The sequence below is a fragment of the Arvicanthis niloticus genome, chromosome 17 (genome assembly GCF_011762505.2).
Source record: "Arvicanthis niloticus isolate mArvNil1 chromosome 17, mArvNil1.pat.X, whole genome shotgun sequence".
NCBI classification, from domain to species: Eukaryota; Metazoa; Chordata; class Mammalia; order Rodentia; family Muridae; genus Arvicanthis; species Arvicanthis niloticus.
The window spans coordinates 58,975,157-58,988,176 of record NC_047674.1 but is presented as its reverse complement, the minus strand read 5'-3'; the positions used below and the strand labels follow the sequence as shown (position 1 = coordinate 58,988,176).

Genomic DNA, 13,020 nt, shown 5'->3' with positions numbered 1-13,020 from the left:
GTTTTTAAAGATTTATTTTATTTATATGAGTACAGTGTTGCTGTCTTCAGACACACCAGAAGAAGGCATTGGATCCCATTACAGATGGTTGTGAGCCACCATGTGGTTGCTGGGAATTGAACTCAGGACCTCTGGAAGAGCAGTCAGTGCTCTTAACCACTAAGCCATCTCTCCAGCTCCCCACATTTGGATTTTTAATCATATTTTAAAAGTTTAATATGTAGCTCAAACAAGTTACCACAATGTTAAAATAACGGAGGTTGAGTAGGAAGACAGTTCAGGTTTAGTAGAAGTTGCAGAACGAATTTTTTCTTACATTTCAATTAAATATTTAAGAAAACACCAGTACAGCATGAAATTACAAAGTGACTCCAGTTTCATCACAGAGATTGCCTACCATATGACCCTTCTCTGACCTCATTTCTAAATGTTGATCTTTTGATTAGTAATGTAATGACCCACTATCACTTCAATTAAAACATGTATATAAAACACTTTTGTAAAATTAGAAAGTTTCTAATGCAACTTTTCCTGATTCCTCTTCTGAAAGTATGATTAAATGAGTTTACCAGTGTTAATATGACCTTGTATTTAGGATCACATTGAGAATAGGATATATAGTTTATCTATTTAAATATATTACAGCTATAATTCTGTAACTGCAATTGAACACACTCCTTTATATTCTACAGAACATAAGATTGAGCTCAAGATTTCCAGTATTAATTTATTCCAAACCTGAATCTGAACTTTGGATAGATTTTAGCATGTGTCCATGTGCGAACTCATCCTTACCTTTGTCTCAGTGGCACCTAAGTGCAGAAGGATGTAGTTTACCTAGATGTTTAAAGAAATTACTCTAAGCTTGTGGGTAATTTTACATTCCATTTTCTATGTATGTATATATGTATGAATGATATACTCTGATGTTTCATTACAGAGGAAAGAAAGGCTTGAAATAAGAGTAACTTCTGAAAAATTCCTGATAACAGGAAGCAAGAAGCCAGTAGAGTTACTAATTGCCTTTTAGAGACTCAGAGTTCCCTCATTACCTGTGATTTAAGCTAAAAATGAGGTAATTACAGATAACATGAGTGCTTGTCTGGTTGATCTTGGCACCTGCAGTCCTAGTGTTGCTGTTTGCCACGTCTGGTGCCACACTTCACAGTCTTATGCTGACATACTTAATCTATACTTTCCATATTTCTGTTGATTCTGAGTTAGATGGTTCCTGTTCTGTTTGAATAGTATTTTGAAAATCATTCCTTTAAATGGTATTACATACAATACTGGAATTATATACTCCTTTGGCTAATAAAATTTTTTATTATATTTTTTTATAAACTAGAATCAGATTTAAAATTTTCTCTTTTCCCTTTGTATTTACCTTTAAAATGTGAGCATAAATGATATGACAAATTTTTAAATGTCATTTTATTCATTAGAAGTATAAAATTGTGAAAACATTTTTATATTAAGTTCCTTTCTTTGTTTTTCTTAAGTTTTACGAATTCAGTCCTGCTTATAGGTTATGTTTGTCCTTACCATTGATTCAGTTACTTTGTATTGGGTTTCCTCATCAGCTACATGGCCATCTTAGAGATCTCCAGTCCCATTACTATCTGATGTCCCAGAAGCCAGAGAATCCTCTTTCACTTTCTTTTTTCACATTCTGTTTTGTTTTTCTTTGGGTTTTTTGTTGTTGTTTTTTACTTCTTACCATGATATTATTCTTTCATTGTCCACTTAATTGTTCCTGTATCATTAGATGCCAAAATAACTGTGTTCAAATGTTATATATTTTCAGTATCATACTCTTGGCAGTCTGTGGACTCTGTCCCCTTCCCATGGTTGTTTGAGTTCTGTCACCCCACCTCTTTTTCGCTGTGTTGTGTGCTGTTTGAGGTTTTATATCATTCTTTAGGGACACTCTTACCTCTAGATACCAGAAACTTGGGTAGAAATCATCATACAAATGAGACACTCTGTCTACTAATATAGATATATTCTGTAGTTTATCATAATTTAGAACACTGATTAAACTTCTCTAAATTTAGCACATAATTATGCGTCACTGGAGTTACAAAATTATTAAACAATAGATTTAGAAGGCACCAAGTAGAAACACCAACAGCATGTGTAAGACACATTCCAACAAGAAGCCATTTGCAATGAATGCCCTTCTGAGAGAGAAAATGAGTTTTCTTTAATGGAGTGATACTTGGTGTATTAACCACAGCCCTGGGCAGGCCTCAAACCTAACAATAGTTGGCCAACACAAAACTGACCATGTTTTTACCATCTGTTTTTTTCTGTTTTCTTCTCTTTTCTTTGTATGCTCTGTGTGTGCGCGTGCACATGTGTATGTATGTCTGTCATCTGTGAGAATGTGTCTCTGCACACACTTTAGGACTTTGATTTTGGATTAGGCTTTGACTTTTTTAAAAGAGAAAGAATATGAAATGGGATGGGAAGTGAAGGTGTGTAGGGAAGGAGCTGAAGAAGGAAATAATATGGCCAAAACAGGTGTGAAAAATACATATTGTGAAACATGAAAAATTGAAAAAGGTTTTATATCAATTGTTTATAAATATTAGGAAATATATTATATAATTGGAAATGGTTGATAACTTTATAATCGCTCTATATTCATTTATTGAGTATTCAGAGTAATTTCGTAGATTAGATGTTGTGACATACACTCTTAATCTCAGTACTCATGAGGTAGAGGCAAGTGGAGCTCGGTTAAGTTTAAGGCCTGTCTGATTCAGGTAGCCAGGGCTACACAGGGAAATTCTCTGTTCAAAGAAAACAGAACGATTTCCATGTCAAAAACAAAAATCAAGAAAAACAAGCCATTGTAGGAGATTAACTATGGAATTCAGTCTTATTAAAGAAAAGTCATCAATTGCTGCAAACAACAACTGTTATAGTTTGTTGGTTTGGGTTTTTTGAGGAACGATTTCTACAGACTTGGCCAGTTTTACTCACCCACAAGTTCTTAGCACCACTTTATCATGTGAATTCCAAGGCCTCCACTGCTAATCCATTATCAGCATCTACTGACTAATTGTTTTCAGGGCCCTGGTGTCTGCAGTGGTAGAGTCCTTGCCACTTGGTGGCACTAATGCGTTTTTAAAAGGAGTGCTTAAAGTCTAGATCTCTGCACCCAAGGCTCAGGGAACATCATAGAAAAAAGGATCTAAAGATTGTAAGAGCCAGAGGACCAGGACGTCAGCTGAAAGGTTGTGTCTTCTATACACAACAGGGAAGCTTCACCCATGAACTTTTGATGACACAATATTGTGAATAACACCAAACAGTGACACCATTAGTTGCTAAGCCTTGCTGGATGAAGGATTTCACTCACACAAAGCCCCACTCCTTAGGTGAAGAGCAATTAGTGACTGCCAAGGGAGGAAAAGTATGTCTTCCCTGAGGATGAGCCCATCTAACTGGTTATCCAGTATCGTAAGCCTTATAAACATTTATTTGAGCAATACTAACTAAAGGGACTTCCTAAGATCTATTTCTGTATTAGTTTGTGTGTTTATAAAACAGCTAATATTAATAAAAAGAAACCCATTAATTTCAATTATTTGGTGTTATGTGGGAGGGGTGGAGAGAAGACAGGGAGTGGGGAAATCATGTTAATACATTACTCATATGAAATCTTTTAAAAAGTAAGAAACTTTTTTTTTTCTCTTATGAGCAGTTTTATTTTTCTAACTATTTGTTTCTTTGTTTGAAAAGAGGAGTTAAAGACACACAACCAAAGAGACTGGTTCCTATAGGGACTACAAGTATTTTGCCTAAAATCTTACAGTTAGCATGTTAGCATTTGGTGGTGTTATTCTCAGGTTTTGGCAGCTCAGATTTCCTGCTACCCTCTATGTGTACTTGTGTGCACATATATCTGTCTATCTAAAATATAGTATAAGATAATTTCCTAACTACTTTTCCTTTATTTTTGCTAAATAAACTAAAAAAAAAAAAAAAAAACCCTACCGTCAAGTCTTTCTTATTTCTTATTTTATCTTAAGTTCAGAATCAGTTCTATCACTTATATTTATGCTCATTAAACAAAACAAAATTTCATTCAGCTCCTTGGTAGTCTGTTTAAATTCAGATAGATCTATTCTTGTGACAAAAACTTCAGTAGCTATGATTTTAATTATTTATATTCGAAGTTTTAATTATAATAAAACCATTTTTTCTACTCGAGAACTTTGTTAAGCTTGCCATCATTAGCTTAAAAATTCATCCGTTCACTCCCCTAACTTCACACCTCAGTGTAGCTCTATGATTTCTAAGCACTTAGTAAATACTTCATTTACTTTATATTGCAGTTTATTGGTCAAATACTAATCCATAGAAGAGACAGTAGTTTATCTTAGGGTCTTCATGTGCCTTTGTTGTTAGAGCTTTCATCAATTTGAAATGTTACACCTTAGTTAGAACTACACATATGAATAAGCTTAAATGATTGTAAGTTTCAGTGATGTTTCTCATTCATTTGTGTCAGACTCCCTTTCTCTGTACCAGCCTGCAGTCAAGGTACAGGACATTATTCATGGTGACTCATAATTGTGTTTCATTATTTAGGAAGCACATAACTTGACCTTGCTTTCCTTGACAGGATAGGATGGCAGTCCAGCTACTAGCAATACTTAACCTTCTGGAGCATCTTCATCCCTCTGAATAGGAACTCATTTTGGAAGAGACTGGAAGTCACTAATTCATACTTCTTTTCCCTATCCAGAATTTCTGATGTTTTCAGGTCATAAAAGTATTTCTTTTTGTTTTGTTCTTTACATATTAAGTTTAATTTGGGACTCAAAGTCTGTTCTTTTTGTTGACAGGCCACAAGTGGCGATATATGCCTCTAATGTGCGTCCTTGTCTAATCTTTTAATATTGGTTGCTAAGTACTTCATAAAAACACAATATGGGTATACATGTGGAACTCTTTGGAGCTGAAAAAACACTTATTTTATATTTAATCCACTAAGACAAACATGTATGGGCCTGAATTCATGCATTGGGGCATGGGTAGTCTACCAGTGGCTACATGACTAAAGAAAAATGACTCCTTGTATCAGTCAAGGTTCTCTAGAATAACAGAACTTATAGAATGAAACTTACAGAATAAATTTATCAGAATGACTTAAAACTTAGGTTCAACGACTCCAACAATGCCTGCCTATAAATGGATGGTCCAATATCCAGTAGTTGTTCAGTCAATGGGGTTGGATGTCTCAGCTGGTCTTCAGTATATGCCAGAATCACAAAGTAGGCTCTAATGTCAGGGGAAGGAATGGGCTTTCTAGGGAGGCGAGCTCAAAACAGGCAAAGAGAAAAACCTACCTTCTTCCATGCTTTTATATAGGCTTTCAGCAGAAGGTGTAGTAGCCAGATTAGAGATAGATCTTCCCACCTCAAAAGATCTGGATTAAAGGTGTGCCTCCAACATCCAGATTGAAGTATTCTCAACTCAGAGATCTGGATTAGAAGTTGATCTTACCACTTTAAATAAGCAAAAATCCCTCACAGGTATGCCCTGTATTTGGCAGTTTTATTTAATTCCAGATGTAGTCAGGTTGACAACCAAGAGTAGCTATCACTGTTCTCTGTAGGCAGCCATCAACTGCAAAGCTCCAGAACCAGATTTGGTCACCTCAGGAGCCCCTCCCCACTGCATGTTGGAGTTGATAACAGACTTGATTGCTCTTGGGCAGGGCATGTGTAGATAGCCACAGCTATCTGTAAGTTTGTGAGTTCAGTGCCATCATGCTACTTTTAAAAATAATTTTGCCCTGGACTGGAGACTGAAAGGCCTGTGCCCCTGAACTATGTCCCCAGTGCTTATAACAGTTTCTCAAGACAGATATTATGATTTTTCTCAACATGCATGAAATCTGGCCAATGACAGCCTTGTGTTCTGAGGTTTCAGTAGCTTTCTCCTTTAGGATATCTTTCTTCAGAGTTGTTTCTGAGGTTTTGGCTTTGATAATGAATTTTACATCTCATGCCAATTTTATTGTAGTATTATGGAATTTTGGGGGTAATTTCATGAAGCCCAGTAGCCTCAACTATTGACAAATGATTCTTAATGTTTAGTTTGGTTGCAAGATGGTGGGGATGTGAGTCTGATTCCTCTAGTCAACCTCAGTAAATGGTTTGGGACAATTAATTTCCAATTGTTTCCCAGTTGAGCAGATTTAGTTGTATATTAATGAGGCACAGGTGTTGGGCCCCTGGTGCCTGCATGCCTGGAAGGCACATTTCAGTTGTTTATCTACTCAGCTATAGGTACTGCAAAAAAATTCAGGCTTGCCTGTAACAGTTTTTTTTACACTGAGGCTTTTACATTTTCTGATGTTTTCTTGAAATTTCCATGTACCTGTTAACATCTTCACACTGACCATGTAGAAAGAAGTTGTCGGCATTTCAGTAGGAAAGAACATTCATAGTTTAAAAGGGTATTGTTCTTTTACATTTAACTGTCTAGCCTAGCATGAAATAAAACAGGATTATTCAGTTATTTCATGTGAGAAGTCAGTATAACTATCAGGCTACTTCTTTGTTATATAATTTTGAAACACATATTTTTGTTAACACACAAATGTGTCATATATTCTTATTAAAACTTATTTTTCTTATACATTCACTGAACTACACTGCCAGTGTTTTACAGGAAATGGAATAGCCTCCATAGACATTGCAAAATTCAAAGCTAGGATAATTACAGCGATCTGCATATTCATTAAATCTACAGAAGAACTGTGTCCAAGAAGACAGCCATTTGTTCAGATACAGAACACCAGTAAATACGTACATTTTAAAAATTAAATTTCTTAGGCTATTTAAAATTAGTTTCCCGTAGCACTCTTCTTGTAGTACAAGGATTTTAACAAAAGGACACCCTTGATCTGGTCCTTTCCTACAGGAAAGAATGGGAAGAACTATTTGTAAACAACAATTACTTGGCAACAGTAAGACAGAAGGGGATTAATGGGCAGCTGAGAAGCAGCAGGTTCCGCAGCATTTGCTGGAAGGTAAGAAGAAAATATTTATTTACAGTTTGTGGTTGCAATATATCAACATATTACCTGATGCCCTGGAAGATTACCCACAATGGAATCACTGAATTTTCAGGATATTTCTCTCCAACTTTTTAGCCGTTCATGTTCATGTTTCTCTTTCAGAAGACATTTACTAATAATGTCAAGCCATCTGGGCAAGTGGTGCTAGCAAATGAATGCTCTGAAGTCACTCTTTTCATCTCTCTTAATGGTGAACATTTCAGAGCTTCACTTTAAAAGTACCCGGAAGTGGGATTTTCCGATTTTCTTGATGTTGGGCAGGATAAACGGAAAGTAAGCTTGAGGTTCCTGTTGCAGGAGCCTCTGCCACTCAGTCATTCCTGTGTCTGCCTAAGGCGCACATGGGAAGACCTCCCAGTCTTTTGTTGGAGATAGAAAATAAAGGGAAGCAGGAGAGGAGAAGGAAATTGGGTCATTCTCCTTCAGAGAGAAAGGGTCATTGGTCACCAAAACTGGGAATTGACGATCTGCAGTTATCATTTTAATTGCTTTGAAAAATTAGCCCTTTTTCTTCTCTAAAATGAGTGAATTTGGGTGTGGACTTATTTTTTAAATGACCTTTATCAGTGTCTTTAAGGCAATCTGCATAAATTAAGCCTATAGAGTTTGTACAAATCAAAACAATGTTAGAAATACATGATTTATTATATAGTTCTGGATTTAATAATTTAGATTTAATAATGAAAATATACTTTTCTCATTTTAGAGGCAGGCAGGCAAGCAGGCAGACATGCTGCTAGAAAATTGTATTCAAATATTTGTGCTCCACCCTCATTCTCTGTTGTTTAATTTTAAGTATGTTCCTTTTAGTAAAAATAAGCCAAAGTTTAGATTCATTTTATTAAACTAAATTGAATCAAATTTGTCATTTTAAGAATGCTTGTTTTCATAAGCTGATTGCCAGTTGTAAATTACGTTCTCTGCTGTAAAAGGAATGGCTCCACTTCTTTGACTATGCCCTCAGTCCTCAGATTGCTTGGTCTTCCATTCTTGGTCTCTGCATTCTTAAAGCAAAACATTAAAGGTAGGAGTTGCTCACCAGCTGTTGCATGCAGTGACTTTCTAGTGTTCCTAGGTAGTCAGACCTGAAAGTCCATGAGTTTTTCTCTTTGTTTAGAATAAGTCTTCAAAAGGCTTAAATCTATTTGTAGTTTTAAGTTTTTAATTCCTGCTTTTACCTTTGCTTACTTGGCTTTGAATTCTAGGAACATATTATCTAAAGTTTAAATGAGTATATTGAATGGAACATGTCATAAATTAGGTGTTTCTTTACATTTTCAAACAGGTTCATACTTAACAGATTTTTTTATACAAAGTTTTCTTCTTTTTTTCCCCAACAGCTCTTTCTTTGTGTTCTTCCTCAAGATAAAAGTCAGTGGATAAGTAGAATTAAAGAACTCAGAGCCTGGTATAGCAATATTAAAGAAATAGTAAGTAAATGTAACTACTGAAATTATTTGCATATGCTTAAAGTTCACTAGCCTCTAATCATACTGTATCTTTCTTTATCAGCACATCACTAATCCAAGGAAAGTTGTTGGCCAACAGGATCTGATGATCAACAATCCCCTTTCACAAGATGAAGGAGTAAAGTTCCTTTTTATTATTTTTGTTTGTTTGCCTGTTTTTAAATCATCTCATTAGTGTGTGTGTGTGTGTGTGTGTGTGTGTGTGTATGTGTGTGTGTAGTCTACATATATGTCTCATATGTACCGTGTATGTGCCTGGTACCTGTGGAAGCCATAAGAGCCTGAAGATTCCCTGGAACTCAAGTTGTAGATGGTTATCTGTAGATAGCCATCCTGTGGGTGCATGCAACCATACCAAATCCTCTGCAAGAGCAGCTGGGGTTCTTAACTGCTGAGTCATCTCTCCAGTCCCCTTCTGTAGTCATGTTCCATCCATTTTTTCATTCTGAAAACTGCTTTAATGACTTCTGTCATTTGTATAGGGTAAAAAGTGCCTTATATGAAAAATCCTATGCAGACAGCATATTTCATGATCAGTGTTTTCATTTCAAAACACTGAACTATCTAAATCCTGGTGCATTTGTACATACGTGTGTGTGTGTGTGTGTGTGTAGGACATGCACATATGCATACAGGTAGAGGCCAGAGGTGGGCATTGTATCCTGCTTTATCATTCTTTGCCTTATCCCCCTTGACACTATGTCTCTTTGAAGCTGAAGCTTGCTTTTAGCTAGACTAGCTGACAAGGGTCCCCTTGTCTCTGCTCCCCAGTGCTAGAGTTATGGCCACAGAAGGCCACACTCAGCTTTTGTGTGTGGATGCTGAGGATTCAAACTCAGGTTCATGCTTGCATCTTATCTGCCAAGATAGAGCAGCTGTGGGACCAGCCCCTAAAGGCTTTACCACCTCCCAATAATGCTAAACCACCAAGCCTTTAACACAGGGGTCTTTGGGGACTATGAGAATCTACACCATAGTAATTTCTCTTTGAGTCATCCACTGTGCTATAAATTATTTCTTGCTTTTTAAATATAGGAATGCTCTATTTTTTAAAAGTGAATAATGTTTTAGATTGGCTGTTGCCTTCCAAAATACGTTTCATTGTTTTTGTAAATTTATATAGTCAAGTTGACTTTGAAAGTATTTACATTAATATGAGCTGGGTTTCAGTATAAACTGGCTACCTGTTTTCTTGGACTCTGTTTTCCTTGGTGGAAATATTTCCAGAATTTGGCTAATTTAATTGAAAGCATTAATCCATTGGAATATAGGGAAATAAATGGATTGTCTATTTGTCCCTGGCTTTCAGTCTAAATAACTAACTTCTAATTATAGGTTTGTGTACATAGTCTAAGATTAATTTTCTATCCTCAAAATTAAACTTTTAGGTACTTGCCTTTCAAGCCTGACCACATGGGTTCAAATTCCTGAGGGGTGTGTGTGTGTGTGTGTGTGTGTGTGTGTGTGTGTGTGTTTTATATAAGGAATGGCACTAGCAGGAAGAGCAAGGGGTCTCTTAAGAACTAACTCTATGGTTGAAGAGCGCGCAGATTAGAAGAACACTCCTACATCAAGGTTGCAGTAGAAAGGGAGGTTCTAAGGACCACCTTAGAAGTTCTACTTAGCCTGGGAGTGGTGGCGCACGCCTTTAATCCCAGCACTTAGGAAGCAGAGGCAGGCGGATTTCTGGCTTCGAGGCCAGCCTGGTCTGCAGAGTGAGTTCCAGCACAGCCAGGGCTACACAGAGAAACCCTGTCTTGAAAAACCAAAGGGGTGGGGGGGTGGGGGGCGGGAAGAAAAGAAAAGAATGTTAGTTGCATAAGAGATCAATAAAAATGTGAGGATTAAAAAAAAGAAGAAGAAGAAGAAGTTCCACTTGGCAGGACTGATTTTGGAAGGAAGTTAGCACTCACTACCTGTAATGGTTCTGAAGATCACATTCCAGGGAAGTTTAGGGACAGTTATTCCTTAACAGGGACTATACAACTCACTCACTTGTTACTGCTCTATACCTGTGCATTTAGCTGAATAATTTTTTCTCACTTCATAGGTATGTTAACAATTTTTTTCTGAAGCATAAGCTTTTCCTTAGCACCATAAAATGTTAAGTAATTTTTGGATGGTGGTTTTGTTCCTTTGTTTTGCTCAGACCAAGTCCTACTATATGGCCTTGTCTGGACTGAAACTTACTATGTAAACCAGGTTGACCTCATACTTAAAGAGATCTGCCTTCCTCTACCTTCAGACTGAGGGGATTAAATGTGTGTGCCACCTTACCCTGTTCTTAAGTAATTTTTAGGCTTCCCCTATGAGTTTCCATTTTGAACACTCATATGCATGCATGCCTCTGAGAATCAAAAAGTGCAGTGGAAGTGCCTTCATCCTGTTGAAGTGATGGAAACTTTACACATGCACACAGGAAGGGATTTAAGAAAAATGGATACTTTTGAATTAGACTAGATTTTAATAAAAATTATTTCTGTCTCAGGATCCTATCTAAGAAATCTAAAATGACAGCATAGAGAAGAATAAATCCAATCATTTAAATTATTAAATTGAAGTCATAAAAGTCAAGCAGTGTGAGATTATTCTAATTAGGTTGTTCTCATTTTTTTTTTTTCCAGAGTCTTTGGAACAAGTTCTTTCAGGATAAAGAACTACGGTCAATGATTGAGCAAGATGTCAAAAGAACGTATGTAGAGCAATGTTTTGTTCACTAATTCAAAATAGTGTTACTTCTTTGTAATTCTAACAGCATGTAAGACCCACTGAGGATTCTTAGGTGACTGCAGTATTCCACATGCTTTGATGCAAAGACATACTTGTGAAATAAGTTTTCATTCTGTCATGGAATAGCCAGTTTTATTCAGGGTATCAGTTTATATTCTGAGGATATTCTGAGGGGTAGGCAATGCCATGTGAGCAAAGTTCTCTTTAGTTCAAGTTATGGATAGTCTCAGACCAAGGTCACATGAATTTAGGCTGTATACTGTCAAAGGACACCTTGTGCTTGGAAACATTCTAGATATTCTGAATAACAATGGATAAGATGATGGTAAACTAAAATAAAACCCAAACCTATTAACAACTTGGAGGGGCACAAAGCACATTCTAAGAGTAGTCCATGTTTTGGAAGAATAGAGATTACAAGACTCTTGTCTTATTTACTTGGAGTTTCCTCACAATGTCTCATGTTTAGAAAGTGCACAAAAGCATACTTGGACAGAACCATTCATCTGTACTAGAAAATGCTTTGTCTCAGAGGACTGAGAAGCTCCCATGCTAATTTCACTTTCTCACCATCAGTAACCCTGGGGCAAGAGACCAGAGTTTTCTGAACTCTTTAATTGCTATTTAAAGAGAACTTTTCTTGCCTTCTTTAAGGACAGAACCTCCTGTTTGGTACCAGATACAGAGGGTGACTAGTGGCAGAGAAACAAACCTCATGAGGCAAGAAAGAAACTTGTTTCAGCACAATGTAGTTATAGTCAGTGCAGTGTCAAACTTCTAGAGTCTGACACCAGGCCAGTTTATATTAGATATATAGGTCCAGTACAATTTTGGAGAAAAAAAGGTGCATGGTAACATCTATATCAAACCCATGTGTATAAAAATCCATCAAGCTTCTTCACACACATACACACACACATACACACACACGTATGTATGTATGTATGTATGTACATATATATATATATATGAGCTGTCTTCTGCATGTACAACAGAAGAGGGTGTTGGATGCCAAAGACTATTGTTATTAATTCTTGTGTGCCAGGACTCTTAATCACTAAGTCATCTCTCTATCCCCTGAATCATATGTATATTAAAAGAGCCCAATATATACTTTTGTAGAAGGATTGACTACTCACAGATAAGCACTGTAGAAAACAGTATCGTCTGGAGAAATGCAGGATTGTCTACCAAGTGGTGGAAATGTATACCTGTTTTCTACCCAGAAGGACCGGAGTAGATATTGTTAATAACAGGGTGGACTTTGCTATCTGTAGGGGCCTCACTCAAATACCCCAGAATGTTTATCCCAAGCTCCCTTTCCCTAGACCTTTTTCATTACATTCATTTCTTAGTCAGTAGAACCTATCCTTAGGGCAGATGTCACATGTACATTATAGCCTGCTGACATTATGTTAGTCAGAGAGAACACCATGTCCTAGGCCCTTAAGCTATAGGACCCATCTTTATGGAGGAAGTCACATGTACTTTGCAGAAGAGTTTTGATGTTTTCATGACTTACGTGTTATTATGCACGTGGGTTTAGAATAGTATTTACCAGGAATTTTTTTTCCAAGATTTTTTTTTAAAGTGAAGATTTCAACCTACTCAAAATAAACTCTCTATCAACCAGAGAATGTTAACCAGTTTCTGATACTTCACATGATTCTCAAAGGGCAGGCAATATTGTGTGATCATTTGTATTGGTAATAGTTG

The 13,020-nt window shown here is 36.6% G+C and overlaps 1 protein-coding gene across 6 annotated transcripts in view; it reads left to right on the top strand.

The window, feature by feature from the left end:
- Nucleotides 1-13,020, top strand: part of Tbc1d5 (TBC1 domain family member 5) — a 469,862-nt gene that overhangs the window by 225,993 nt on the left and 230,849 nt on the right. For all 6 annotated transcript variants that reach the window (XM_076915391.1, XM_076915393.1, XM_076915394.1 and 3 more), the window contains 4 exons: nt 6,949-7,057; nt 8,446-8,535; nt 8,618-8,692; nt 11,199-11,266. In XM_076915391.1, the coding sequence (XP_076771506.1) occupies nt 6,949-7,057; nt 8,446-8,535; nt 8,618-8,692; nt 11,199-11,266 (342 nt within the window). The remainder of the gene's footprint in view (nt 1-6,948; nt 7,058-8,445; nt 8,536-8,617; nt 8,693-11,198; nt 11,267-13,020) is intronic.